This window comes from Mercenaria mercenaria, chromosome 4, assembly GCF_021730395.1.
Source record: "Mercenaria mercenaria strain notata chromosome 4, MADL_Memer_1, whole genome shotgun sequence".
NCBI classification, from domain to species: domain Eukaryota; kingdom Metazoa; phylum Mollusca; class Bivalvia; order Venerida; family Veneridae; genus Mercenaria; species Mercenaria mercenaria.
The window spans coordinates 31,603,802-31,630,859 of NC_069364.1; the positions used below are offsets into that span (position 1 = coordinate 31,603,802).

The following is a 27,058-nucleotide window of genomic DNA, read 5'->3' on the forward strand; positions in this document are numbered from 1 at the left end:
TTAACCCGGGAATATCCTGAATTCGAGCTATTTTTGTAATATCAGATCTCGAATTACATAAAAAGTAAATATTAAATTCGTTTATGCTTATGTCATGTGAAAACCATTGTAAAGCCATGCATACCTCGTAAACCTGACCTTGATTTGTTTTTAATTCAATTTACTGAAGTGTAGCGTACTATCATTGCAACATGAAAAGAAAAAGAATAACAAGAAAATTTAATAATATATGAATGTATTGACTGACAGGTTAAACTAGATACAAATCTACAAATTTTCCATATTCATGTTAAATCAATTAGACTACATTCGGCAAAAGAGTAAAGTCCTGTTTAGGAATGCTTCAACGCTTCTCCGCAAGAAAATTGATTTTACTGCCGACAAATGACAATGTCGGGAAGACAAATGTAAGTTTCCGTTCCCAACAGTGATAAGAATTTTTAAAGCACTTGTTTGTACTTAATTTCTGTAATAAAAGTCTTTATTTCTATTTCTTTCTCAGATCTTTGTTTCTTTCTGTTTGATATTAGACCAGAATTCATCGTAAATTCTACATTTTATACCATTCAAAGTGTACGTATTTTTCATACAGGCATCAAAGTAACGAGAACATCAAAATTAATTGCACCCATACATCAAAGCCTTAGCCCTACCATAGCATTGCACCCATACATCAAAGCCTTAGCCCTACCATATAGTAATCGAGTTATTGATATATTTTTGAAATACTGCTGTAGTAGAAGAGAGTATATGCCTTGAAATATTTGTAATTAAAGAAAATAAAGCATTATCTAACTTTTAAGCAATTACACCACTCTTGTCTCTTTTAGTAAACTCTTATGATCAGATTTGTTTCTCCTGAACGGTATTACGTTAGTGTGTGTAACGAAACCTCTCAAGACATTGTTACGGTATACGCATAATTCAAGTACCCTGGTTTCCTTTTGGTGAATGTTTGACTTCCGATACAAATACGATTTGTTTTGATCTTCTATAGCATGATCACAATGCGTAGAAACACACGTAAAGAATATAAGGCATTAGTCCTGAAAATAAGCTTAGCGTAGGAATTTTGTTATCATAAAAGGCTGCTTATTTCACAGATACTCGCAGTTTATATCTGAACATTCTTCCTTACTCAGTTTAAATAGAGATTAATAAATAGTTGCTCAGCGCCATTTCGAGATAATTTCATGAGGAAGCGCATAGCTGTCTGAGATCCGTATGCTAGAAAAAAAAATACACTTTCTTTGTAATACTCACTTAAATTCTAAGGAAAACTAAGTATAAACGCGATTTTTTCAAGTCAAGTGCCATAACTCTGGTCTTGCAAAGTGAAATATAAAGAAAAATTCAGGTGCACAAATTCACTTGCTGGATAATATTCCTTAATGATTCTATAACTCTATGTGAAATATTTTTAAGACATATGCAGCACTTTATGTGTTTTTTTTTTCACTAAGTCAAGGTTGAGTTAAATCCCAAACAGAACACCAGATGCGCAACTTCGCATGGTATATAACAATCCCCTAATGTTTTATGACTCTAAGTCAAATACTTTTTTAGATACATGTGACACAATCTTGAATACCATTTATGCATATGTTTGACATTCAAGGGCCATAACTCTGGTCAGATTGATAGAAATCTGGAACAAAATCCCATGTGCAAAATTTTACATACTGAATAATATTCCTATGATGTTTCATGACCCTATGTCAAATTATTTTTTAAGATATGTGCGACACATCTTTTATGCCTTTTATGCATAGTTTTGACAAAGTCAAGGGCCATAACTCTGGTTTTGCTGAATGATATCTGTAACAAAACTCTAGGTGAACAATTTCTCATGCTAAATAATATTTCTGTAATGTTTCATATTACTGGATCAAGTACTTTTTGAGATACTTGCGACAAAAACTTAGGTTCTTTTTATGCATATTTTTGACAAGGGCCATAACTCTGGTCTGGCTGTGAGAGATCGGATAAAGACCACAAAAAGAAATAAAATACTTTGCCTTTAATCAAATATTTCACTGTATTTTGTACACTATTCCCTGCTTGAGTAAAGTATGTCACAGACGTTTGATTTCGTTCCAGTTTTATGATTTTCACCTAACTTACATACTCACTGGAACGGAACCAAGTGAGACTCGAACCATCGACTCCCCGTTCTTCAAGCGGAATTAAGTATTTCATATTCATTGTGAAAAATTCTTACTTAAACTTAAGTTGGCATCGTTAGAGAGGAGGTAACCGTCTATCACTACACATATAAGGGTATAAAATTAAGAACAAATATCAAAATTCTTTGACACAGTTCCATACTGCATAAATTGCAGTAAATATTTCAGGGTACACATGTAAACCCCGGCCAAAAGCTCTGCTCAAAAATTGATTACATGTAAAATTGGAAAAAGTGGAAAACAACAGGTTGCCCAACACGACATAAACGAAAATGTTGTTGGCTTGGTTTGATTGAGCTTGTTAATGGACGGTAGTGGAAATGCATGCTAGCGTCCCCTGGTTGAGCAGAACTGAACATTTAGTAGAGACACCCGCAGACGTGTTCATACGGCAGTGCACATGGAACCTTCAGTGACAACAGAGTGCAATTCCATGAAAAGCGACGTATGGTCTAAATTTAAAATAATGGTTTTGTCCTAAACGAGAAAACACGGGTAGAACTAAACAAACTGGAATTTAGAGAGGGGATCTGAGGTTATAGAGCCTGCATATCGTAGAAACAACCAAACCACAAAATTTAAAAGCAGGCACCATATCCACGGGTGGGATTCATGAATTTGCAAGAAGTCCAAATGTAGTTTAAACCCGTATAAACGCACATAAAAAACAACATTTTATTCTTAAATAAAGTACACATGTGTGCATACGTGTTACAACGGAATATATGCAAATCACCTTGCAGTAAGTACTCTAAAATGCCTAAGAACTCATCAGACTGCTGAGGACAAACTTTGACTTATGCACAGTTTCAAAACAGAGAAAATGGTGAAGCTATTTCAGCTTACTGTAATTTCATTTTTCACGTTAATTTACGGTAAAGTCTCTTTTAAACATTGCAGTTATAGGAAATTGTTGTAAGCATTTTATTGATTTCTAGACTAAGGTAATTATACACCAACAAACGAAGTCGGCTTGGAGGGGTTGGGGGTCATGAAAGGCTTGACAGATTTAAACAATTTTGGTACACAGGTGTAACGGTGTAACATCATAAAATAAAGGTCAAATTTGACTTTGAGGTCAGTAGGTCAAGTGTCAAGCTCACAATGACCCGGAACAGTTAAGCGGTTTCCGGACGCTTGGGTCTAGGATAATGAATGTTGATAGGAAGGTTGGTCATGACCAGCAGATAACCCTTATTGATTTTGTAGCATCATAAAATAAAGGTCATGTTTGACTTTGAGGTCAGTAGGTAACAGTAACCCGGAACAATTAAACCGTTTTCGGACGATAACTTAAGAATGATTGGGCCTAGGATCACGAAACTTAGTAAGGAGGTTGATCATGACCAGTAAATGACCCCTTTTGATTTTGAGGTTCGATTTTGACATTGACTTACTTCTGTGACAAGGCCGTATTGTGGGGGTATAATACGTAAATCGTGTGACAGCTCTAGTTACTAAAAGTAATTGTTTGTCATCTGTTGCGTGTTTGTAATATCACAATTGTCCCTGGTGTTGAAAATTGGTTTCTTTATACTACCCCGACGGAGTGGGTTGAGTAGGTGCCTCGCAGCATAATGACCCGGAAAGTATATTTATAACCGTCTGTTTTCCGCGTAGAAATTAATGAAGTGATAGTTTATATGACTTAAGTTGAGTGTCATATACTACGGCAATGCATATAATGTTCAATGCATATAACAAAGCCTAAATTCATGAATCTGTTCTTTTTTACCCCTTTGGTTTCAACGCCGTTTTTCAACAGTATTTCAGTTATGTAACGGCGGGCAGTTAACCTAACCAGTGTTCCTGGATTCTGTACCAGTACAAACCTGTTCTCCGCAAGTAACTGCCAACTTCCCCACATAAATCAGAGGTGGAGGACGACTGATTTCAGACACAATATCTTTTATCAAATCGTCACGGAGAACATTCGGCCCGCCCGAAGATCGAACTCAAGACCCTCCGATCCGTAAATCGGCGTTCTCCCTTTTGAGCTAAGCGGGCGGGTTCTCTCCCGATGATTCTATTTTATTATGGGATAGATAATTTATTTTTTTGTTCGAGCGTAGCGAATTAGAAAAATAATGCTTGTGAATTCATAGTTGTTACAGACGTTTATCCTTCCAAGTTTTACTAGTGATTGACAATTGCTATGTAGAAGATTGCTCGTATTCTCAATAGCAGCAGCTATAGTATGACTGAATAAGTTGCACATTAAACTCACCCTTAATACATCAAGTACTGTGCATACTACTACATTAATTTCTTAATATATTTAGACATTAAACACACTGTCTTGGCCTTATATATGTCACTGTCAATTTGTTACTACAAACTTGTTATTTCTCAATTTCTTCATGCAAAGTATGTATAAATACAAAAACACAGTTATTTTGTGGCAATAACAATACGTAATTCATCTGGATGTCTCGTTGTATTTGTCTACTAGAATATGACACGGTAGTACTGTCCGTTTTTATCGTCGGTGTCGCGCTTCCTATTAAACAGACTCTGTCAAAACGTGAATGGTATTATTTCGCTTGGTAGCATTTGACGCCTTCAAAACATCTTCATATAGATTTTATTACATGTCACGCCGTGTGTTTCTATTGCCTGTGTTATGTTCTCTCTTGTTGGGAAAACCTTTACCGTCCTGATAATTTGAAACATTGTAGGGATAAAGAATGACAGTATTTTCCAACAATTAACTGGTTTAAACCACCAGTAATGTTACAGCACTGACCGTACCAAATTTTTAAGACTTTATCATATATTGTGTTCTTGATTACACATAAATCATTTAACTAAGACGTCATTTTAGTAGAGTATTATTTATTGTACCAGATTTATACAGCACCCTTTTCATGATTTACGTAGTGCAAAGGCAGACAATCAGGGTGCCAAAGCGATTTGACAAGAGGGACAGAATGAGACAAAGCCCCCAGCACAGATATATATATATATATATATATATATATATATATATATATATATATATATATATATATATATATATATATATATATATATATAGAGAGAGAGAGAGAGAGAGAGAGAGAGAGAGAGAGAGAGAGTGAGATCTTTTTCGATATATCTTATATTATATACAATGTAAATTAGATAAATCATATTCACACTGCTATGAACCACCTAGTGAATATTCATTTCATCGATGATTTGGTATAATAAAGATGAACAAAATACATGCTTTGTTAGGAGTTCGTGTAAACGGGGAATGTGTCAATATATACATATATGGTCCACTAAATGCCTTATCATTATAATCTTAAAATGACGTTTTAGTTAAATGTTTTATGTGTAATCAACAACACCGTTTTTGAAAGTATTACTGTAAGTTTGATGAAATATATGGCCCATATATCTGACAAACGTAGGCAATCTTTCTAAGGTAAGATCTGCAGAATAACGTTCTTTGAATGTTGGTTTTATGTCTTTAATTTTACGAAAATGAAACTGTTTTCAAGATCAGTATGAATTTAAAAGCTGAAACAGACGTACAGTTTCATTTTCAGATTCTTAATAACAGGCTCCGATTGGCTTAGGAAAAGGTCATCTGAATGTGATCCATTATCGGCTGTCTTCGGTACCTATGCGTAACATTTTTAGAGATGATTTCAAAAAGATTGAGTGTATTTTTAATTGATAAGTTTGGAAAACATAATAGTATTAATTTTATTACTGCTAAAGGACGTTTCCTTTTATTTGTTTTGGTTTATTCTCACTTTCAGTATAAAGTTAAAGACAGGAGCATTTTGAAAACCAGTGAAAGGCCGAAGTGATAGTTTGAACATCGGGTTCAAGTCAGAGTTCTTTGGGGTCAATGCAAAACATTTATCCAAATCAATACCGATGAATATAAACTACACTTCATAAATACAAGGCTGGTTTTAATCTTTGTTTATCTGCAAAACTAACAAATCAGCTTCAAAAGTTTTTGTTTTATTAAATGTAAACTTTAAAACATATGGTCACAATTATCATTTTAAGGTGTTTCAGGTCATATTTTTCCGAGATATTGTAATATGTTGATCTTCCACACATATTTTCGTCATCTTTTCAATTTACGTAAGTGTCATCTCAGCAATAGACAATAAGCTGTCATTGCATCTAGGTAAAACTGAGTCCATTATGTTGATTTCAAAACACAAACTAAGATCACTGTCCAACTCAGGTATAACTTGTAATGGCACAGCAATTGAATTCAACACAGTTGTCAGTATCTTTGGGTCACTATCTATCAGCATTTGTCTTGTTGCTATCAGTCCGACTCAGTTCTTAAGAAATAAAATCTATGAAAAGGTCCTTCGGAAGCATCGCATGCAACCAAGCACTATAATATCAGACTTGTTTCGATCGGATCTGTTATTAGAGGTATTGAAATGTGCAACACAGCATCGGCTCAAGCAGAATTCTATTATATTGAAAATGAATGCACTTCATGACCTCAAAGGGCCAGAAAATATAACAACCTTGAGTCCAAGCACGGGAAATATTTTACAGCCGCCCCACGGCACTTATTGGCTATTGTTGTGCTAGTTAAAGATCCTGTGGAAGCATGGCATGCAACCAGGCATCATAATAGCAGACCCGGTTTAATTCAGTCTGTTCATGAGAAGTACTGAAATTTGCAACACCACTCTCGCCCATGCTAGGCTAAAGTTTTTATTTTTATTTTAAGAAAGGTTTTTCTACTCAACATACTAAAAACTGCAAGTAATGTCCTTACATGTAATTCAGTGTCGCTTTGATTTTGCTATTTCTTTGTGGTATAATTGTTTAACTCAACTCTGGTTTTGAAAAAAAGTAATAAGCTATCCAAAAGATTAAAAAGAGTTGTGCTTAATCGTCATTCCAGAGTTGGTATGGGTCCTTTAAATCCCCGACCTTGTTACCAGTTTGCAATAGAGTAGTGCACATCATGTTGTGTCATGTTTTAAGGTTTACGAGTATATCATCAAAACAAAGAAACATTTGATAAACGAACGACATCTTTACCAACAATCTACCTGACCCTTACATGTTCCGCCGTTCTGTCCCGTACGACGGACACTTAAAACATTCTGAAAAAGTTGCCACCCCGTAAAAATGAATGTCATTTGTAAAAAATAAAAATAAACAACTACTGAAAACTACGTTCCACCTATTAAGGTGAAATTTCAGCACTTTGACCTTATTGCAAAAACATCAAAATGAAGATATGTAACAGTTCTTTGAAAATGTTGAGTTTTGAAAAGCGTCCGCAACTATGGTCGCTTTATGCAACCCTTTTCCACTGGCACCAGAGCAGAAAGAAAATATCTCTGTACATGTTATACCCTACCCCTAGGTATTCTATAAGAACCATGGTCGTGAACGGGAAAATATACTTACCCATTTCAATCGCGCATTTCACAACTAAAACAAGCAGTTCGGTAAATGTGTACTATGGATATTAAACACGCGATAATTTATCTTCCATTCTGTACCGGTCACATTTCTTCAATACTTCTTGTCTTAGTAAAACAACGCGTATTTTACAGTTTTTCAACGTTTCATAAAAAACTTGCTTGAACTTCCCTGGTGAAGTTCCGTTCTAGATTACAAAACCATTCTGATTGGCTGATGTGAAAATGTATGTCAATCGTCATTTTACTACACGTGTATGCTAAAATGTGTATATGCAGGATAAATGTGCAAAATGAATTAAATAAACAGAACAGATGTTTACTAATGTATGATTTCAAATTCAAAATCACATACAAGATGAATTTCATTCATCATTTCGAGTTTTATTGTATAACTGTGAATATTTTGCATTCTGTTTTTGTTTGTTTACATTTCGCCAAACATGTGCACACTGCTGTGACCTCTAGACCGGATGTTCATTAGGGGAGTTCACGCAAGTTTTTTCTGTAACGTTGACGAAAGCATAAAGTATGTGGAGCATCTCTGCAACATGTAATATTGAGACAATGTGACTGGTGCACGATGGAAGATAAATTATCGCTTGTTCAATATACTAGGTACGCATTCACCGATCTGCGCGTTTTAAGTGAGCAATGTACGATTGAAATGGGAAAGTATATTTTCCCGTTCATGATCATGGTTCTTATAGAATACCTAGGGGTAGGGTATAACATGTACAGAGGCATTTTCTTTCTGCTCTGGTGCCAGTGTCCTTTTCCTGAATTCAATGTATATCAGTATTATACTGAAAATTGATTCCTAGAGTTATATACATGTTTTATATGCTGTTCAATTTTCATTTTAAACAGCCCTTTCTTTCTATTATTTTGGTGTTGTTTGGATTGTTTTTCTAAGGGTTAGGTAGAAAAAAAAAACAGACCACAGAATACCTGAATGAATATGTTATCTCTCAAAATTCTATGCATACTTTCTGTACTAGACTTATTGAAAACGGAGATTATTGTCTGCTAAATATAAAAGGTTCTGGTTCAAAATATATTACATGTACTTTCATTGACTGTACACAAAGGAATAGTCTATCTGTAAATGTCATTTGAGGTAGTTATCAAAAGTCACTTTAATACGAGTAAGCATTAACTGTTTTAACAGTCATATTTTATAGTGTTTTAATAAATATCATTTTCATGCGTTTTTAGGTTTAAGAAATTTCTTCCATTTTGATATTTATAGCCACTAATGTCTCTGTGTCATGTGTCTTCGTTACATTTTCATCAGCGCGGTTTCAGAGTATTTCTCCTGACTGATTCTTAAATTATTTTATGGGTATTTGTAAGCAGATCAGTTTGTAACCTCTGAGATGAGAATGGGAAATACTCCAATGTTATAACTCTGCAATTTGCTATTTTTGATTTTTCATTATAATAAAATGTTTTAATAATTGTTTCTCTGGAATGATAGAACCAGTACACCGCGTTTTCCTTTGTTTCTCTGGAATGATGGAACCAGTACACGGCGTATTCCTTTGTTTCTCTGGAATAATAGAACCAGTACACGGCGTATTCCTTTGTTTCTCTGGAATGATGGAACCAGTACACGGCGTATTGCTTTGTTTCTCTGGAATGATGGAACAAGTACACGGCGTATTCCTTTGTTTCTCTGGAATGATCACTTGACGTCACTCTATCCGATGAAAGAGAAGATTTATCGGTTTGTGTGTGGGGAGGGGAGGAGAGGGGCGGCTGGGGGTGTGGTGGGGGGGGGGGGGGGGGCGGGTACGTTTGAAGACTTAAGTCTGTGTTCATATGCTGTTTGCACTTCGCAGCAAATTTGTCATGATCATTCAAGGAAAAGATTTTGTTTATAAAAGCATTTGTCGTATTATAACTCAACACGAAAAACATTTTACTGTGATTCTATTTTATTCTGTCCACGTGAATTTTCCCTTCTAAAACAGTAAAAAGCAGTGACGGAGAAATGGAAATCAAACTATACTATTGCCGCATGTAGTCCTCGAGAGCTTTCCTGAGACGAAGTCTCAAGTGAACAGAATGATCGGGAAGCAGATTCTAAAAATGAGTCCCACAAAGATTGTGCAATACATAAATATACCTTGTTAACAAATGGAAAGGAAACATAATGTGAATATAAGCAATGAACCTTTTCAGAGTGCTTATGAAACGAAAGACAAAATATAATTAGCAAAGTAACATTAATCGCATTCATGGAATTGCTGATCATATTATGTCGTTCCAGGAGGTCGTTGGAAGTAACATGAGCCTTTCAGTTCAAAATTAAGCCATAGCATTTGATTTGCTAATTTTCAATTCACTGTGTCGTTGTAAAATAGCTAAGATCGTAATGAAACTTTGATTGTATATATATATTCCAAATCGAGTGATAGCTTGGTAATTTGCCACCAGGATCAATATTCTATGAACAAAATGAATATTTGGCTGTTTGTTTTAACAAAGAATAAATTTCACAGACATAAAAGAGTTGATTAATATGGTCCCTGTTCATTTCTAAACCGAGTCTCTCTAAAATATGATTCTCTACATTATCACCAAAAAGTTAAACATTAAAACTGCACTGGCAGTACGTAACGATTATTTTACAACTTTTTCAATTTTTTCTTTAAACTTATATATTATACTTGTGGCATTCCAGTTTTCATGAATATTACATTTATGTGTTTCGCTTACATAATGACTGTTCTGTAAAAAGTATAAAATATATACAAGACAAAATACAAATATCTTTATTTCACTCAGGTCAAGGTATTGACAAAATAAACATGTTTTTTTTTTTATAAGTCAAATAGAATAAAAGGAGTACATAATATGAGCCTAACAATTTATGCAAAATATCGCCAGGTGAAGTACACTCATTATTTCATGGCATTAACATAACAAACTTGGAAACATACTTAGCACAATACGAAACAAATCATGTATCTATAAATTAGAGTAAAATTACATTTGAAACTAACTCTAAAGGTAATTCTGCGCGTTTGAAACATATATTGTTCTTCAATCATGAACAATTTAATTTAACCATACTTTTTCAAACATATTATACATGTTACCGGGTATAAGTATAACGACATGCTTCAGCGATTTTACCTCATTTCTGAGGTGTTTCATAGGTCTGGAAAGAACTGAAGCTTCCACCGCTGGACTATCGGCTCAAGGCATTTGATATGATCTCGGTATTTAAAATTGTGCATGGAATTAATGATACGTACCTTAATAAGATTTTTTTTCACGTTGACTTATCTGATCATTTACATCTTCGAGGTCACAATTTGAAACTATTAATCACACATACTGATCTCATTTCCTCACAGAACAGTCAATGTACATGTTTGAGATAACCTTCCAGAATACATTTGAAAAATATGTTTGACTTTATAATCAAACTAGATAAATTATGGCAACATAAACGTTTGATGTATCATAACATTACTGTTGTAAAACAGACCGGCGGCAATTTTTTACTAGAAGTAGAACTGGAGATGAAAGCCTACAAGAGGCTATGTAATTCCTCGGAAGACAACAGGTAGTCAATATAAATTAAGAATTCTATAATAAGCTTCTTAATACTTAGACTTAGTATATCCCTCTAGGTTCAGTTGATTCAAACCTTAGGGTAGAAAAGCGGAATGCAGAAATTGTTACGAGGTAGCTTACTTGAAAAATTCAGGTAACACTGATTTCACACATTTTGCTATATACAACATGTATATGTACTGTTAAAATTCAAATTCTCTTACTTAATAATAAGAATTTTCAAAAGTTTATCATGTACTGTATGATCAAACCTTGTTATGGAATGATGTGTAAGATGTGCGTATTTAACAAAAAGGTTTGTCAACACTACTTAATTGAATTTCTAACGGAAAGAAAGCGGGAACTTATTGTGCTTGATCGCGAAGACTGAGTAATTGTTTCGATCGTGTAACTTTGTTCCAAATGCATTGATACTTCCGCGGCTTCCATCGTCTCATGTTCTACATTAATTTTTGAAAACGGCATTTGTACTGCAGTGTGTGGACCAATGTCAAAGTGTGACGGGAGTGAACGGGGATGGATTTTTGACGCGAACAAGTCAACGACGCTTCTACGCTGTCCTTTCTTTAACGGAGGTGTAGATTCTCCTCGAATAGAGACGTAACGCGAAGAAAGAGTGTCTGGATCCATTTGTTGATGTATTTCGTAAGCTTCTTCATCCGTCGACGAATCATTATAACATTTTTTTTTCTTTTTTCCTTTTCCTTTTTTTTTGTCTTCTCTCGTTTAATACGTGTAGATGTAGTACTATTAGAATTTATCTCAAATTTTGACGCGTTTGTCCGAGATGATGTACCTGCACCGCGCTCGGATATTGTTTGGACTTTTTCCTCATCTCTACGCTCGGCCGTCGTACTACTTATTTCGTTTGTTTGAAGCTATAAAATACACAGATAAACAACTGATGTCTGAGTAAGAAAAAAAAGTAAATATGGATATCAAACAAATAAAATATATCATTTAGACAGTCGTTTATGTGTTTTTGTTAAAAGATACTCATATCATGTCGAGTGAACGTTACAATTAGGTTGTCGTGGTTTTCTTTGAAATTCGCCTATTCATAAAAATAAATAAAATGAAACCTATGTAAATATGTTAATAAAATGTCAATAAAATAAATGTAGACATTCATACACACTCTTCTCTATGTTTTCAATGTGCTGGGCCACTGACATCAAACCAGAAAGGAAATGCCATTGTACGTGTTATATCCGAACTCTAGGTATACTTTGAGAACAATGGTTCTGAACGGAAAATATACTAACCAGTTCAAATTGCGCATTGTAAATGCGTACTATGCGTGTTGAATAAGTGGAAATTTATCTCTTGTCCCGCACCAGCCACTTTGTATCAATGACACTCCTATACAACTTTTAGTTTTCGCAATATTAGAGAAGAAGAACTTAAATAACTTTCTCTATTGAACTTCCGGTCTGGACGACAAGGTCGTGAACATATAACTTCCGGTATGGACGACAAGGTCATGAACATATAACTTCCGGTCTCGACGACAAGGTCATGGACATATAACTTCCGGTCTCGACGACAAGGTCATGAACATATAACTTCCGGTCTGGACGACACGGCATATGTTATGCGAAATGTAAACAAACATAAACGGAATGGAATAAAATGACTCTGAATGCGAATCTTTGACAATCTCAACAGTCGCATTCTACAATCATTTTGCATATACACTTTTTTACCGTACACATGTAGCTGAAAACGATCATTGGCATACAATACCGCGTAAGAATAATTGTTTTCGTTTAGACAGGAAGGTCAGTTTGGAAGTTCATCCATGTTTATTTATTGAAACGCGGGACATGCGATATGAAACACCGAGATAATATTACCGGTGCACGATGTATGTTGAATTATCACTCGTTTAGTATGTATAGTACCCATTTACCGAACTGTATGTTTTAGGTGAGAAAGTCGCGATAGAAATGGGTTGGTATAATATTATTTTCCTATTCATCACCACAGTTTAGATATAGAGTGAGAGAAAAACAACAAGTAAAGCCTAGACATTAATTACAAAGTCCTTTGGATACCACAGCCTAATTTTACAAATATCAATTTAATGAAACTTTCGATTATACAAATAACTGAATTCATAGCTTGTAACGGCGTTAGGCAAGTGACATCTGCTAGTTTACTTCTTCGGAACTTTTACAATACAGAGTTCATTTGTATGTTATGTGTATGATATACTAGTACCTTTGTTAAACCGTTTCAGATGCTTTTGTTAGCTTATTTATGGTAAAAATGAATGTGATACACACTACTGGATGCACATACCATTAAACATGGTTTAAAACCCTGTAAAATACCCATTAAAATAGGAAAAACCGTTATTTAACCCCATTAATTCTTGCATCACTTTATTTAGCAGGTTTCACAATATTAATGAGTTACATGTTAAAATACCATTAAAACACCCATTTTTGACCATGAATCATGTCGTTAAAAATTTAGTTTGGTAGCTAAAAAAGTTAATGGCTTTAAAAAAATAGTGTAATTCTGTATATTTTATATTAAACAGGATTATTCATGGCCCTTAAATTTGATTTAATGCCCATTAAATGTTCAGGTTCTGTACGATTTCATTTAAGAGTTAACTTAATGGCCCTTAACAGCAATGTGATGCCCATTAAATCCTACATTCTGCAAAATGTGATTCGTATACTTTCATAAGCACAAAAAATATTTTTTTTTATTTTGGCTTGCACTCGTCCCATTGAATGCTTATAATTCCAGTCCCATATTGTTCTAAAATATTTAGTTGCATTAAAGTTATTTACCCTTGACGCTGTTACTCCATTTTTTTTCAAATGTTTGCCGAATTGTGTTCCTACAAAAAATCGGATTTATTTCAATGTTAGTCGGATGAAAACATATTAATTTATTTGATAACATCAGTCTACATTATTTTGGTAAGGGTAAGTACGTATTAATGCATGTCACTTTTTTTTGTTTTTTCCTGTCCAAATAATCAGCATTTGTATAAGTAAGTGGATGGGGTAAGGAATGTACATTATGAAATGTGTTCAGACCAGTTTAGATTTTCAAATTTTCCAATGCTTGAGTAGAAACTAAGGTTTATAGAGAAGCGAACAGTACACATGATTGTGAAGATTTACAGTCTGATTTAAATTCATTTGGGGCATTGGCAGATCAATGGCTTCTTCGTTTCAACGAATCAAGGAGTGCGGTACGCTTGATTGGGGATGGGGGGAGGGGGGGGGGAGCTACTTGTGATGCAATCCCTCAAACATTTGCTCTTAGCTATTTAAGTGCATGCACCAGAGCACAAAGTACTGAAGGAGAGCTAAATTGTGATCGCCCATTGTGCGCTGACATTGTCATCAACAGTTGCTTTTTGAATACACCTGACGCCTAATGTCTGTACCAATAAAAACTTGATCAGAATGTTTGTCAATATAAAAATGTTGAATAGTTAAAACTACCCACATGGACACTTGATCTATTAAACCGGTACCTGTAAACCCTTCTCAGTACAACACAATGCAATACAATATCCATTTATTTTCTCATTTCATATGAACGTATGACAGAATGAGGATACAATATGACAAATGTTTCTAAGGCTGTTACATGTGTTTACATTACAAAATAATGAGAGAAAAAAGAAGATTCAAATATTGTTCTAGATAGCATTTTACATATGTATAGATACTATTACATGTGTAGTATACGTATTTAAATCAATACGGCAAATATCAATACGAAGTTGATTATCTTAAGATGTCTTATTCTGATGGCAAATTTTCATGGCCCTGAATTTGATATACCATTAAAATATTACGAACTCATTAAAATTGAATCTGACATATTTAATGAGACCATTAATCAATTTTTAATAATTAACGGCCATTAACAGAGTATTAAAAAATAATGGCCCCATAAGTATTTAATAATTAATGTGGAATTAAGGGGTACTTTTTTAATGGCACATTAATTTCATGCCAATTAAAAATTTTCATGGAGTTTTAAGGAGCCAATTAACTTATTTTAATGGTTTATTTTAAGCAGCTTTTCATGGTCATCAAAGTCATTTTAACAGGGTATATTTTACCAGGGTTTAAATATACTGATTTCATGGCTTTTTAATATATGGCATTAAAACTATGGTCATGAAAATCCGTTTAAATAGTAAGAAGTAATGGGTGAATTTTAATGGTGACCTGTTAAAACTCTGTTAAAAACGTTTGAAAAAATTAAGGCCAATTTCATGACCCTTTTAATGGCATGTGCATCCAGTAGTGTACAATCCGATAATAAAATGAAGCATGGCAGATTATTTATAGCGAAGCTATTACAGTTTTCCTTGTATCAAGATATCACAATTATGGACAGGAGTTATACTACATGACATGTAGGATATGTTAAATTATAATTATATTTATCTGTATTACCTGTGCATTACAGCTTCTCATAGTATACCAAGGGGTAGGGTATAACACTTACAATGACTTTTTCTTTCTGGTCTAGTGCCAGAAAGCAACGCCTATACCGTTTCTGTCACATGTTTTCTTTCTTTTTTTCTGTTTTTTTAAACATATGTTGAATTTACTTTTGCTTTTTTCTAAACTGTATATTTCATAACTTACTTCTGATTCTATATTTCTCGAAACCTTCCGATATAAGCAGCAAAAACCACATACTAGGATCACGGGAGAAAGAAAAACAGCCAGAATGATGATTGTGGTCTAGTATGAATCTGCAAAAATGAACATTAGAAGTCTTATTAATGTGATTTCTTTCAGAATATTTTCAATTTTTTTTTTCACTGGAAAAAAACATATTTTTCTGGTTTCGTTATCTATCATGTTATTTTAAGATATACCATAAACATATCACTGGCAGTGTCAATGTATTTATTGATATACATATAATAAAACAAAACTATAAATTAAATAAATTTATAGACTAATTTCTGCACATCAATAGGTTATTAAACTCATGTCACTTCTTACAAACGGTAGCATTACATTGCACACAATGAGTCATGAAAGCAATAAAGTTTTGATATTTGTAAAGATACCTGTGTTCGAGGGATCTGTGCTCGAACTGTCTTTTACTGTCGTAGGAGAATTTTGTTTGGTCGCTTTTGTAGAAATCGTTTTAGTCACTTGTACATGCGTTGTGTTAGCCGCTTGTGTAACCATTGTATCAGTCGATATTTTATTCGGGGTAATAGTCGGTTGTATAACCGTTGTATTAGTCGATAATTTATTCGGGGTAATAGTTAGTTGTATCACCGTTGTCTCAGTCGATATTTTATTCGGGGTAATAGTTGGTTGTATAACCGTTGTCTCAGTCACTTGTGTAACTGCGATATCAGTCGAGTCTGTAACCCACGGGTTATGCGAACCTGTAACAGATTTATCAGTTGTCTGTGCAGTAGTTGCGGCAGTAGCTTGTGCTATAGTTGTGGTAATAGTTTTTGGACTTGTTGTATCATTAGTTTGTGCAGTCGTTGTATCAGTAGTTTGTACAGTCGTTGTATCAGTAGCTTGTGCAGTCGTGGTATCAGTGGTTTCTGTAGTCGTTGTATCAGTAGCTTGTGCAGTCGTTGTATCAGTAGTTTGTGCAGTCGTTGTATCAGTAGCTTGTGCAGTCGTTGTATCAGTAGTTTGTGCAGTCGTTGTATCAGTTGTTTGTGCAGTCGTTGTATCAGTAGTTTGTGCAGTCGTTGTATCAGTAGTTTGTACAGTACTTGTATCAGTAGCTTGCGCAGTCGTTGTATCAGTGGTATGTGCAGTCGTTGAATCAGTTGTTTGTGCAGTCGTTGTATCAGTAGGTTGTGCAGTTGTTGTATCAGTTGTTAGAACAGTCTTTGTTTCAGTAGCTTCTGGAGTTGTTATATCAGTAGCTTGTACAGTCATTGTATCAGTAGCTTGTGCAGTCGTTGTACCAGTAGCTTGTGCAGTCGTTGTGTCAGTAGTTCCTGGAGTATCAGTAGTTTGTATAGTCATTGTATCAGTAGCTTGTGCAGTCGTTGTATCAATGGTTTGTGCAGTCGTTGTATCAGTAGTTTGAGGAGTTGTTGTATCAGTAGTTTGTGGAGTTGTTGTATCCGTAGCTTTTGCAGTCGTTGTATCAGTAGTTTGTGTAGTGTTGTATCAGTAGTTGTGAGTTGTTGGTCAGAGTTTACCGTGTTGTGACAGTTTGTGCAGTCGTTGCATCAGTTATTTGGAGTTGATGTATCAGTGTTTGTCTGTTGTATCACCAGTTGAGAGTTGATGTTACAGTAGTTTGTGCAATGATTGTTGTCCAGTAGTTTGTGCAGTCCTTGTATCAGTAGTTTGAGGAGTTGATGTATCAGTAGTTTGTGCACTCGTTGTTGAACCAGTAGCTTGTGCAATAGTTGTATCAGAAGTTTGAAGAGTTGTTGTATCAGTAGTTTGTGCACCCGTTGTTGTACCAGTAGCTTGTGCAGTCGTTGTATCCGTAGTTTGTGAGTTGATGTTCATGTTGTGCAACGTTTGTTGTACATGCTCGTGCAGTTGTTGTGGCAGCAGTTTGTGGCAGTTGTTGCATCAGTAGTTTGAGAAGTTGATGTATCGGTAGTTTGTACAATCGTTGTATCAGCAGTTTGTGAGTGATAATATCAGTAGTTTGTGCACGTTGTTGTACTCTGTTGTGCATAGTTGTGCATAGTTGTGGAGTTGTGTATCAGTAGTTTGGAGTTGTGTATCAGTAGTTTGTGCATCGTTGTTGTACAGTTAGTTTGTGCAAGTGTTGTATCGTAGTTTGAGGAGTTGTTGTATCAGTAGTTTGTGCACCCGTTGTTGTACCAGTAGTTTGTGCAGTCGTTGTATCCGTAGTTTGAGGAGTTGATGTATCAGTTATTGTGCACTCGTTGTTGTACCAGTGGCTTGTGCAATAGTTGTGGCAGTAGATTGTGGAGTTGACTGTTTGTGAGTTGTGGACGGTATTGTTCAGTAGTTTTCGAGTTTTGTTTAGTAAATGTGGATTGCTTTGATCATAGTTGTGGATTTTGTATCAGTAGTTTGTGGAGTTGTTGTATCAGTAGTAGTTTGTGGAGTTTTTGTATCAGTAGTTTGTGCACCCGTTGTTGTACCAGTAGTTTGTGCAGTCGTTGTATCCGTAGTTTGAGGAGTTGATGTATCAGTAGTTTTTGCACCCGTTGTTGTACCAGTATGTTTGTGCAGTCGTTTGTGCAGTCGTTGTATCCGTAGTTTGAGGAGTTGATGTATCAGTAGTTTGTGCACCCGTTGTTGTACCAGTTGTTTGTGCAGTAGTTTTCAGTAGATTGTGGAGTTGTGTATCAGTAGTTTGTGGTCTGTTGTATCGTAGTTTGTGAGTTGTGTTTTCAGTAATTGTGACCGTTGTTGTATCAGTAGTTGTGGCATTGTTATCAGTAGATTGTGGAGTTGTTGTACAGTAGTTTGTGATTGTTGTATCAGTAGTTTGTGAGTTTTTGTATCAGTAGTTTGTGCACGTTGTTTGTACCAGTAGTTTGTGAGTCGTTGTATCCGTAGTTGTGAAGTTGCATGTATCAGTAGTTTGTGGCACCCGTTGTTTTACCAGTTGTTTGTGGCATCTTGTTGTGAGTCTGTATCGTATTTGGAGTTGTTGTATCAGTAGATTGTGCTCCCGTTGTTGTACCAGTTGTTTGTGCAGTCGTTTCATCAGTAGTTTGTGTGCCCGTTGTTATACCAGTATTTTGTGCAGTCGTTGTATCTGTAGTTTGAGGAGTTGATGTATCAGTTATGTGTGCACTCGTTGTTGTACCAGTGGCTCGTGCAATAGTTGTGGCAGTAGATTGTGGAGTTGCTGTATTAGTAGTTTGTGGACTTGTTGTATCAGTAGTTTGTTGAGTTTTTGTTTCAGTAGATTGTGGAGTTGCTTTATCAGTAGGTTCTGGACTTGTTGTATCGGTAGTTTGTGGACTTGTTGTATAATTGTTTTGTGGAGTTGTTGTATCAGGAGAATGTGGAATTGCTTCATCAGTAGTTTGTGGAGTTGATGTATCAGTAGATAGTGGAGTTGTTTTATCAGTAGTTTGTGGGCTTGTTGTATTAGTAGTTTGTGGAGTTGATGTATCAGTAGATTGTGGAGTTGCTTTATCAGTAGTTTGTGGACTTGTTATATCAGTATTTTGTGGAGTTGTTGTATCAGTGGATTGTGGAGTTGCTTTATCAGTAGTTTGTGGACTTGTTGTATCAGTAATTTGTGGAGTTACTTTATCAGTACTTTCTAGAGTTGTTGTATCAGTAGATTGTGGAGTTGCTTTATCAGTAGTTTGTGGACTTGTTGTATTAGTAGTTTGTTGTGTTGATGTATCAGTAGTTTGTGGAGTTACTTTATCAGTACTTTCTAGAGTTGTTGTATTAGTAGATTGTGGAGTTGTTGTATCAGTAGATTGTGGAGTTGTTTTATCAGTAGTTTGTGGACTTGTTGTATCAGTAGTTTGTGGAGTTGATGTATCAGTAGATTGTGGAGTTGCTTTATCAGTAGTTTGTGGACTTGTTGTATCAGTAGTTTGTAGAGTTGATGTATCAGTAGATTGTAGAATTGCTTTATCAATAGTTTGTGGACTTGTTGTATCAGTAGTTTGTGGAGTTGTTGTATCAGTAGATTGTGGAGTTGCTTTATCAGTAGTTTGCGGACTTGTTGTATCAGTAGTTTGTGGAGTTGATGTATCAGTAGATTGTGGAGTTGCTTTATCAATAGTTTGTGGACTTGTTGTATCAGTAGTTTGTGGAGTTGTTGTATCACTAGATTGTAGAGTTGCTTTAGCAGTAGTTTGTGGACTTTTATCATTATTTTTCCGAATTGTTTCACCAGTAGTTTGTGCAGTCATTGTATCAGTAGTTTTTACGGTCTTTTTATCTATCATTTGAAAAATCCCTATAGTAGTACTAAGCTGTGTAACAGATGTATCAGTTGGTTGAGTAACCGTTGACACAGTCGATTTTATCACTGTACTGGCATTAGTTTGTATTTCCCTTGCATCGGTCGTTCTTGTAACTGCTGTGTTAATGGCTTGTGTATCCATTGTCATGGTTGGTTGTGAAATAGTGGTAAAATTTGTTTCTGTAATTGTCGAAGTCTGTTTCAAAGCCGTTGTATCAGTCGGCTGTGCAACCGTTGCATCCTTCGCTTGTGAACCTGTGGTCTTTGGCGATTGTTTTATCGTCGTATAATTTAACAGTGTAACTATTGAATTAATTGGCTGTGTAACCTTGGAATCCGTCGGTTGTGTACTTCCGGCAACCAGAGGCCTCAAGATAACCATGCCTGTAATAATTATATTAATTTTGTTTTAGTAATTACTGATCATGTGATATGTTCATTTAACTGTATTATTATTAGTTGTCTAGCATGTAAAAGTACAATTTTCGTTTTTATGCAGGTGTGCTTCATTGATTAATAATTCTGTGCATATGCATTTATTACAACAGTCTATGTCACCTTCACGATGTATTTAGATTACAATATAAATTAGTTGTTTACTCCGAAAACAAAGAACATGGTTTAAAACAATGTATTAGGGTCTAAAAAATCACAAACTTGACAAATTAATAATTCATCTGTCACGACATTTGAAAATGGATCATTATCCTCACTCATCTGAAATTTCCAAAATTGGGTTAAATGTACAAATAATTGTTAACGCCACGACTGAAGTGTGTAAAGGCAATTTTTAGAAAATCAGATACTTATTTTATTACATACAAATGTTAATTTAGACCTTAAAATATGGCTGATCCTTAGTTATTTACGCTCAAACTATTATCAGAATATCTTTAATTAAGTAACAAGGTTTTTTTCACTTTTGTTTTAGTCAACCAGTAAATTTGACAGGGTTTGTTTACATTTTAATGACCTGTGACAATTTATTGGATTGATATATATATATTTAACTATAGGTACACCGCATATGATCACAGGATTAACCGTTTAATGGATACACATAAAGGTATAGCATGCACCTCTAAGGGTTGTTAATAAAAATCCTTACTAACAGGTAGTGGTGTCCGGTAATATCGCGGGTTCTCTCGTATCGCGGTAATCTCCCTTTGCCGGAAATTCTTCGCCTAGCAGCACCGCAGTGACTTACATTTGTAAACCGGAACCACGAGATTTTGTTTACAAACATTTTTTTTGCAAAATTCCATCGTAAATGGTAAGTATTACTTAGTTTATCGCAACCATTCAATATCTTAAAATTATGCATCTGCTCATCACCCCTTCCCGCCCCAAAACGCTTTAACATTGTATTTAAATTAAAATTAAACTAAATCCACAACCTGGACAGCTTCAGAAAGTTCGTCTGATGCATTGTTTTTATGAATGAAATTATTGCGGTCACATGATGACGCAAGTAGGCGTATCCCGTAGCTATCAAAATTAAATACCGAGATGTTTGAAAACTATGGAACTATGGGATTGTTAAAGTAGGTCAAGTATGGCTGACATTTTATTGTTGTTTTTTGTTTTTTTGTTTTTTTTACACATTTTCCGCTAGCTGAGAAAGAAAGATGATTTGGAAGTTATAGCAGACAGTTTTTTTTAAGTTTTAATACAGAAAACAAACTAAAGATCAGACTTTATTGATATGTTATTTATGTTCCGACCATTAGTACCGCGATACGAGAGAACTCCATCCTAAATGACCTTTGTGGGGAATGTCAGTTTTGAAGTAACATCAGACTGAATAGTTTTACATTACTATATCCACATTTAAAATGATTTAGTTCATTACACTTACGCGCACAAATTATTAAAACTATTGACAAATACTGTATTTGACAACATTTGGCGTGTATTGGGGAGAATATAATATCATTTGTTCCCTGGTAATCAAGTATTAATTTCTTCAGTGTATATAGAGAATACTTGTAGCGTATTTATTTTTAATTTTGATATGTAACAGCTATACAGTATTTTTAACTCCTTTCAATATGTCCGCAAATACCTCCTGATTACATGTATTGAATGAAATAATGACATTTTAAAATCTTGAAATATTTCTGTATGCAAATGTACACGAATGTTTAAAGTTATAATTCTTATTATCACTGGAGTAACTGCGATAGTTAAGATATTGTTTTACGGATATTTTAATTGTATTGTTCGATGACAGAAGATGAAATAAGATTGTGCAATTTTGGATATTTCTAATTACTAGTATTTTTACACAATTTATGAGATGAGTCTAGCTTTCATGTGTCAAACAGTGTCACTTAAATTTTGGGATGTTAAGGAATGAATACCTGTTCAATGATTGTTGTAGACATTTTGTTGAGTTATTGTGAAAGTAGGTTAAAGTTGATCTAGAGTGTGGTAAATTCTTTTGCAATTAATGCATACGAACAAAATTAATGAAATGCATCTGTGTTTTTGTTTACCAAGCGCTTGAAGTTTTAAACATTATGCACCAAATATCTAGGAAATGACGGATATCATATATTTGGACGATATTTATCCACTCTTCTTCAATTTGTTCCTAGCAGTCCATTTCTCGTTCAGCTGTATTTAACAAGTTACATCTAACATTGTTCAGTCTAGAAAATGTTTCAGAAATATTCTCATGTTTAACATATTTACAAATGGTTTGTCTGTTGAAGTGGGGGTACCACGATTTAAAGATATCTAACATACACGTACAATGTAGTTTACATAATAGCGGCAAGGAATCTATCATATATAAAAGGAAAAAAAATGCATTTAGTAGGTAAAGACCTATACTTGTTGAATCCAAGTGCAACATATTACGTAAAACAATGCCCTCAATTGTTCGCAAAGATGCCTTGGAAGCATAGAACGCAATAAAGCAAAATGAAAGCAGGCATACAGATTCGGTTTTATTGGACCTGTTCTTGAGATGTATTCAAATGTGCAGCAACCTCACGCCCGTAGCACAGACTTTTGCGGAACACTATTCTATATAACAATTGTATAGACTCAGTAATACCAAAGGACAAACAATGTAACAACACTGAGTCCAGGTACGGGAGACTTTAACGGCTGACTCACGGCAGTTAATAATAATATAATAAATCATATGAGAAGATCCTTTTGGGAACATTGAAAGCAAACAAACAAAAGTAATAGTAGAATAGCACATTCGGTTTGACTGATAAAACTTTGGTTATGCTATTCGGACTTAAGCTAACAAATCAGCGCTCCTCGACTACCTATGATCAGGTGAAGGACTTTTTTTATTTTGTTGTAGCCGAACAATTGACAAGAAGCTCAAAAATGAAAAATATCGACATAAATATGTGTAGGTTTGCCAAATTAGTTTTTCCACGGAATTTTGAGATCATATATATATATATATATATATATATATATATATATATATATATATATATGTGCCGTCTTTGTCATAGATTTAACCCGTGGTTCTTGGAAAAGCAACCCTAATTCAACTTTTCTGGTTCGTAGTTCTTTCAAGATCGATAGCACTTTGTGAAAATTGATATGGACAGGCCTGCTGGACAAGATTTGATTATTTGGTTTGGGTTGAACGTCTCTTTTCAACAGTATTTTAGTTATTTAACGGCGGGTAGTTAACCTGGTTTCTGTACCAGTACAAACCTGTTCTCCGCAAGTAACTGTCAACATACCCACATTGATCAGAGATGGAGATCGAATGATTTCAGACACAATGTATTTTATCAAATCGTCAAGGAGTACATATGCGCCTCACCCTGGGATCGAATTCACGACCCGGCGATTCAAAGATCTGTGCTCTCTCTATTGTGCTAAACAGCCGGGCTTGCTAGAAAAGACTATTTGAAACGTTCATATGGTATTTTAAATGAACTTGTAAGTAATCCAGATTCATTACGACAGTCCAGTGATAACTTTTGTGGATTTAATGCCCGCTTGTCATCAAAACGCACTACACCTGTCAAGACTAGAGTAATAAGGTGTCCTGGTCCTTGATCTTAAACAGTCCTTCGCCACAGAAAATTAAATATATAATTAAATACTCTAAGGCAAGCATGAACATAAAAAGCTCTTTTAATGCCTATGTATTATTGCAAATACAAAATTTAAATGTGCAATACATTCTTTGCAAGATATATTTCGAACAGTGTTACAGGTTTCGTGAGAAACAAACTTTTTATAGGTTGGCCAGCCTTTTGATATATTAAACACATACCAAGCGATTTTGTTTTCATCTGTAGACAAAGAGGCATCTCTTTTTCTTTTATACGATACTCTTTTCCTACAGACATATCATGGAGGCATTCCGTCAGGCATTTAAATAGAGTATACAACACAAATTCATTTCTATAAACAATTATTTAGCACATACTTCTATAAAATAGTTTTAAAGAAATAAAAAAAAAGTCGTTTGCTTTTAAAATCATAAATAGTCGGGAGACGCTGACTTGATCCAAAAATTCCGAGCTGCAATTGTTACATCATTCCTTTACACATTGCCAAGACAAGCGCATATGTCAAGTGTATGGCTGATCAAAACACAAATCAAAAATCCATATAGATTCTATTCGTAGATGGATTTTTTTTCTATTAAACATGTTTTGCATATTCTGTCACTTCTTGTGAACAGACTCAGACAAACCGTGTCAGCTTTTTTTTTTGATCCTCTTATAGATTTCATTTATATCACAGAATACATCTGCTACAATAAAATCTTACCAATCAGGTGAATGAATATGACTGTCACTATAAAGTTTTTCTCAGCTCTTTTAGAAAATAGTTCCATTTCGTAACGCTTCCAGAAAACAAAAAGGTTCTTTCTTAATGATAAAAAATCCAATTTTCTTTATAAATAACAGTGTTGTCAACTAGGTCAAAAGAATTCCAAATCTTAAATTAACCCAGGAATATCCTGAATTTGAGCTATTTTTGTAATATCAGATCTGGAATTACATAAAAGTATTAAATTCGTTTATGCTTATGTCATGTGAAAAGCATTGTTAAGTTATGCATACATACCTCGTAAGCCTGACCTTGTTTTGTTTCTAATTTTACTGAAGTGTAACGTAATAGTAATAGTATCATACCTATGTTTTAACCACAACACACAGACTTGGCAAAGTAACAAGAAAGTTAAAGAAGATATGGTAGTATTGCTTATAAAGGGTGAAACTGAATGCAAATCGTTAAATTTTCCATATTCTTAATAAACCATTACACCACATTCGGCAAAGTTTTAAGAATGAAGTCTAGTTTAAGAATGCTTCTACGCTTTTCCACGAGAACACCGCTTTTACTGCCGACAAAATAATAATGTCGGGATGGAAATCTGACTTTCCGTTCACAACTGTAGTGATACAATAGTGATTAAAAATCTTTAAAGTATTTGTTTGTACTTAAATTTAATTTTAAAATAAAAGTCTCTCATTTCTATTTCTTTTTTTCAGAACTTTGTTTCTGCCTGTGTGGTATAATGAAACCAGACAGACATCATTGTAACTACTACGTCTCATACCATGTCAAAGTGTACATATTTTACATACAAGCATCAAAGTAATTGGCACTGTACCCATAAATCAAAGCCTTAGACCTACCATATAGTAAACGAGTTATTGAGATATTTTTGAAATTTATGCTGTCCCTAAATGACCCACTAAATTAAATTCTACTGAAAGTAGAAGAGAGTACTTGTATATACAATGTATGCCTTGAAATAGTTGACGTAAAAGAAAAGAAACAATATCTAACTTTTAAGCAATTACATCATTCTTGTCTCTTTTAGATAACTCCTATAATCAGATTCATTTCTCCTGATATAACGTTACTGTGTGTAACAAAAAAATTCGCCAGCCATTGTTACGGTATACGAATAATTCAAGTACCCTGATTTCCTTTAGGTGAACGTTTTACTCCCAAAACAAATACGTTTTGTTTTGATCTTATATAACTCCAATGCGTAGAAATACACGTATAGAATATAAGGGCTTAGTCCCGGAAATAAGCTAGAAATTCTGTTGTTATATCATAAGGCTGCTACTTCACATTTCGAATATTCACATATACTCATATCTGAACATTTTTCCTTACACAGCTTAAATAGAGGTTAATAAATAGTTGCTCAGCGCCATTCTGATATTTCATGAGGAAGCGCATAGCGGTCTGAGGCCCGTATGCCGTATGCTAGAAGAAAATGATTTACTTTCATTGTAATAATCACTTAAATTCTAGGGAAAGCTAAGTATAAACGCGATTTTTTTTCCAGATCAAGTTAAGCATACAACACCCTCGTATGGTAAAGTAACATGTTGGTGACAATTTCGTATAGTTTTTGTTTTTGATTTATGATAAAGACAGATCATAATGAGTCATAAGAAACATAGAAACATAAAGCATTTTCTTGCATACCAGACCGGGATTTCCGGTATTTTTACCGGTGCTGGAAAAATCTATCTTACACCCCTGGGTGTAAGATGACTCTCGTGCTTCAAATGACGTATTACGAACTACATATATGGAGAAGATTTCTGTAGTTATTTATATTTTATTTCGGAAAACGGAATAAAATCCAATACCTTGACATTTCCTCTTTGTTCCTGATAGTATATTTCTCGATTCAAAACACGTTATTTTATCAAAAATTTCGTAACGTTACGCTAGAACTTATCAAACAAAACCGGAACTAAACATTGTTATTTGTCTTTGAAACGTCATGACGTCTTTCCTGTTTACGGACGTTGGTTTCCCGCGCTTTGTTTAAATACGCTGCTCTAAGAAATAGTTCTAAAAAGAAAGCCGTTCGACTGCTTTTATTTTTATTATAATATCTTGATATCGGTATGCAAGAAAAAGATTCTATCACTGGTTATAGGTGCAGATGGTAATATCCGGCTCTCAGGTAACTGTTTAGGCGGT

The 27,058-nt window shown here is 34.6% G+C and overlaps 1 protein-coding gene across 1 annotated transcript; it reads right to left on the bottom strand.

The window, feature by feature from the left end:
* Positions 1 to 15,921: 15,921 nt before the first annotated feature.
* Positions 15,922 to 24,438, bottom strand: LOC128556587 (mucin-5AC-like). Its single transcript, XM_053542120.1, has 4 exons — positions 24,363 to 24,438; positions 18,767 to 20,482; positions 16,257 to 17,162; positions 15,922 to 15,932 (listed from the first exon to the last, which is right to left on the bottom strand). Exons 1-4 carry the CDS (start codon positions 24,436 to 24,438, stop codon positions 15,922 to 15,924), a joined length of 2,709 nt encoding a protein of 902 aa, XP_053398095.1.
* Positions 24,439 to 27,058: the final 2,620 nt, after the last annotated feature.

Excerpts from the sequence above, each read along its gene's own strand:
- LOC128556587 (XM_053542120.1), bottom strand. The coding sequence starts at position 24,438 with ATGTCTGTAGGAAAAGAGTATCGTATAAAAGAAAAAGAGATGCCTCTT. Across the intron at positions 20,483-24,362 it reads GATGAAAACAAAATCGCTTG|GCATGGTTATCTTGAGGCCT; the intron begins GTATGTGTTTAA and ends TAATTATTACAG. Across the intron at positions 17,163-18,766 it reads CAAGATGCCACAAACAACTG|GAACTACTGACACAACGACT; the intron begins GTAAAACAACGG and ends CTGATACTCCAG.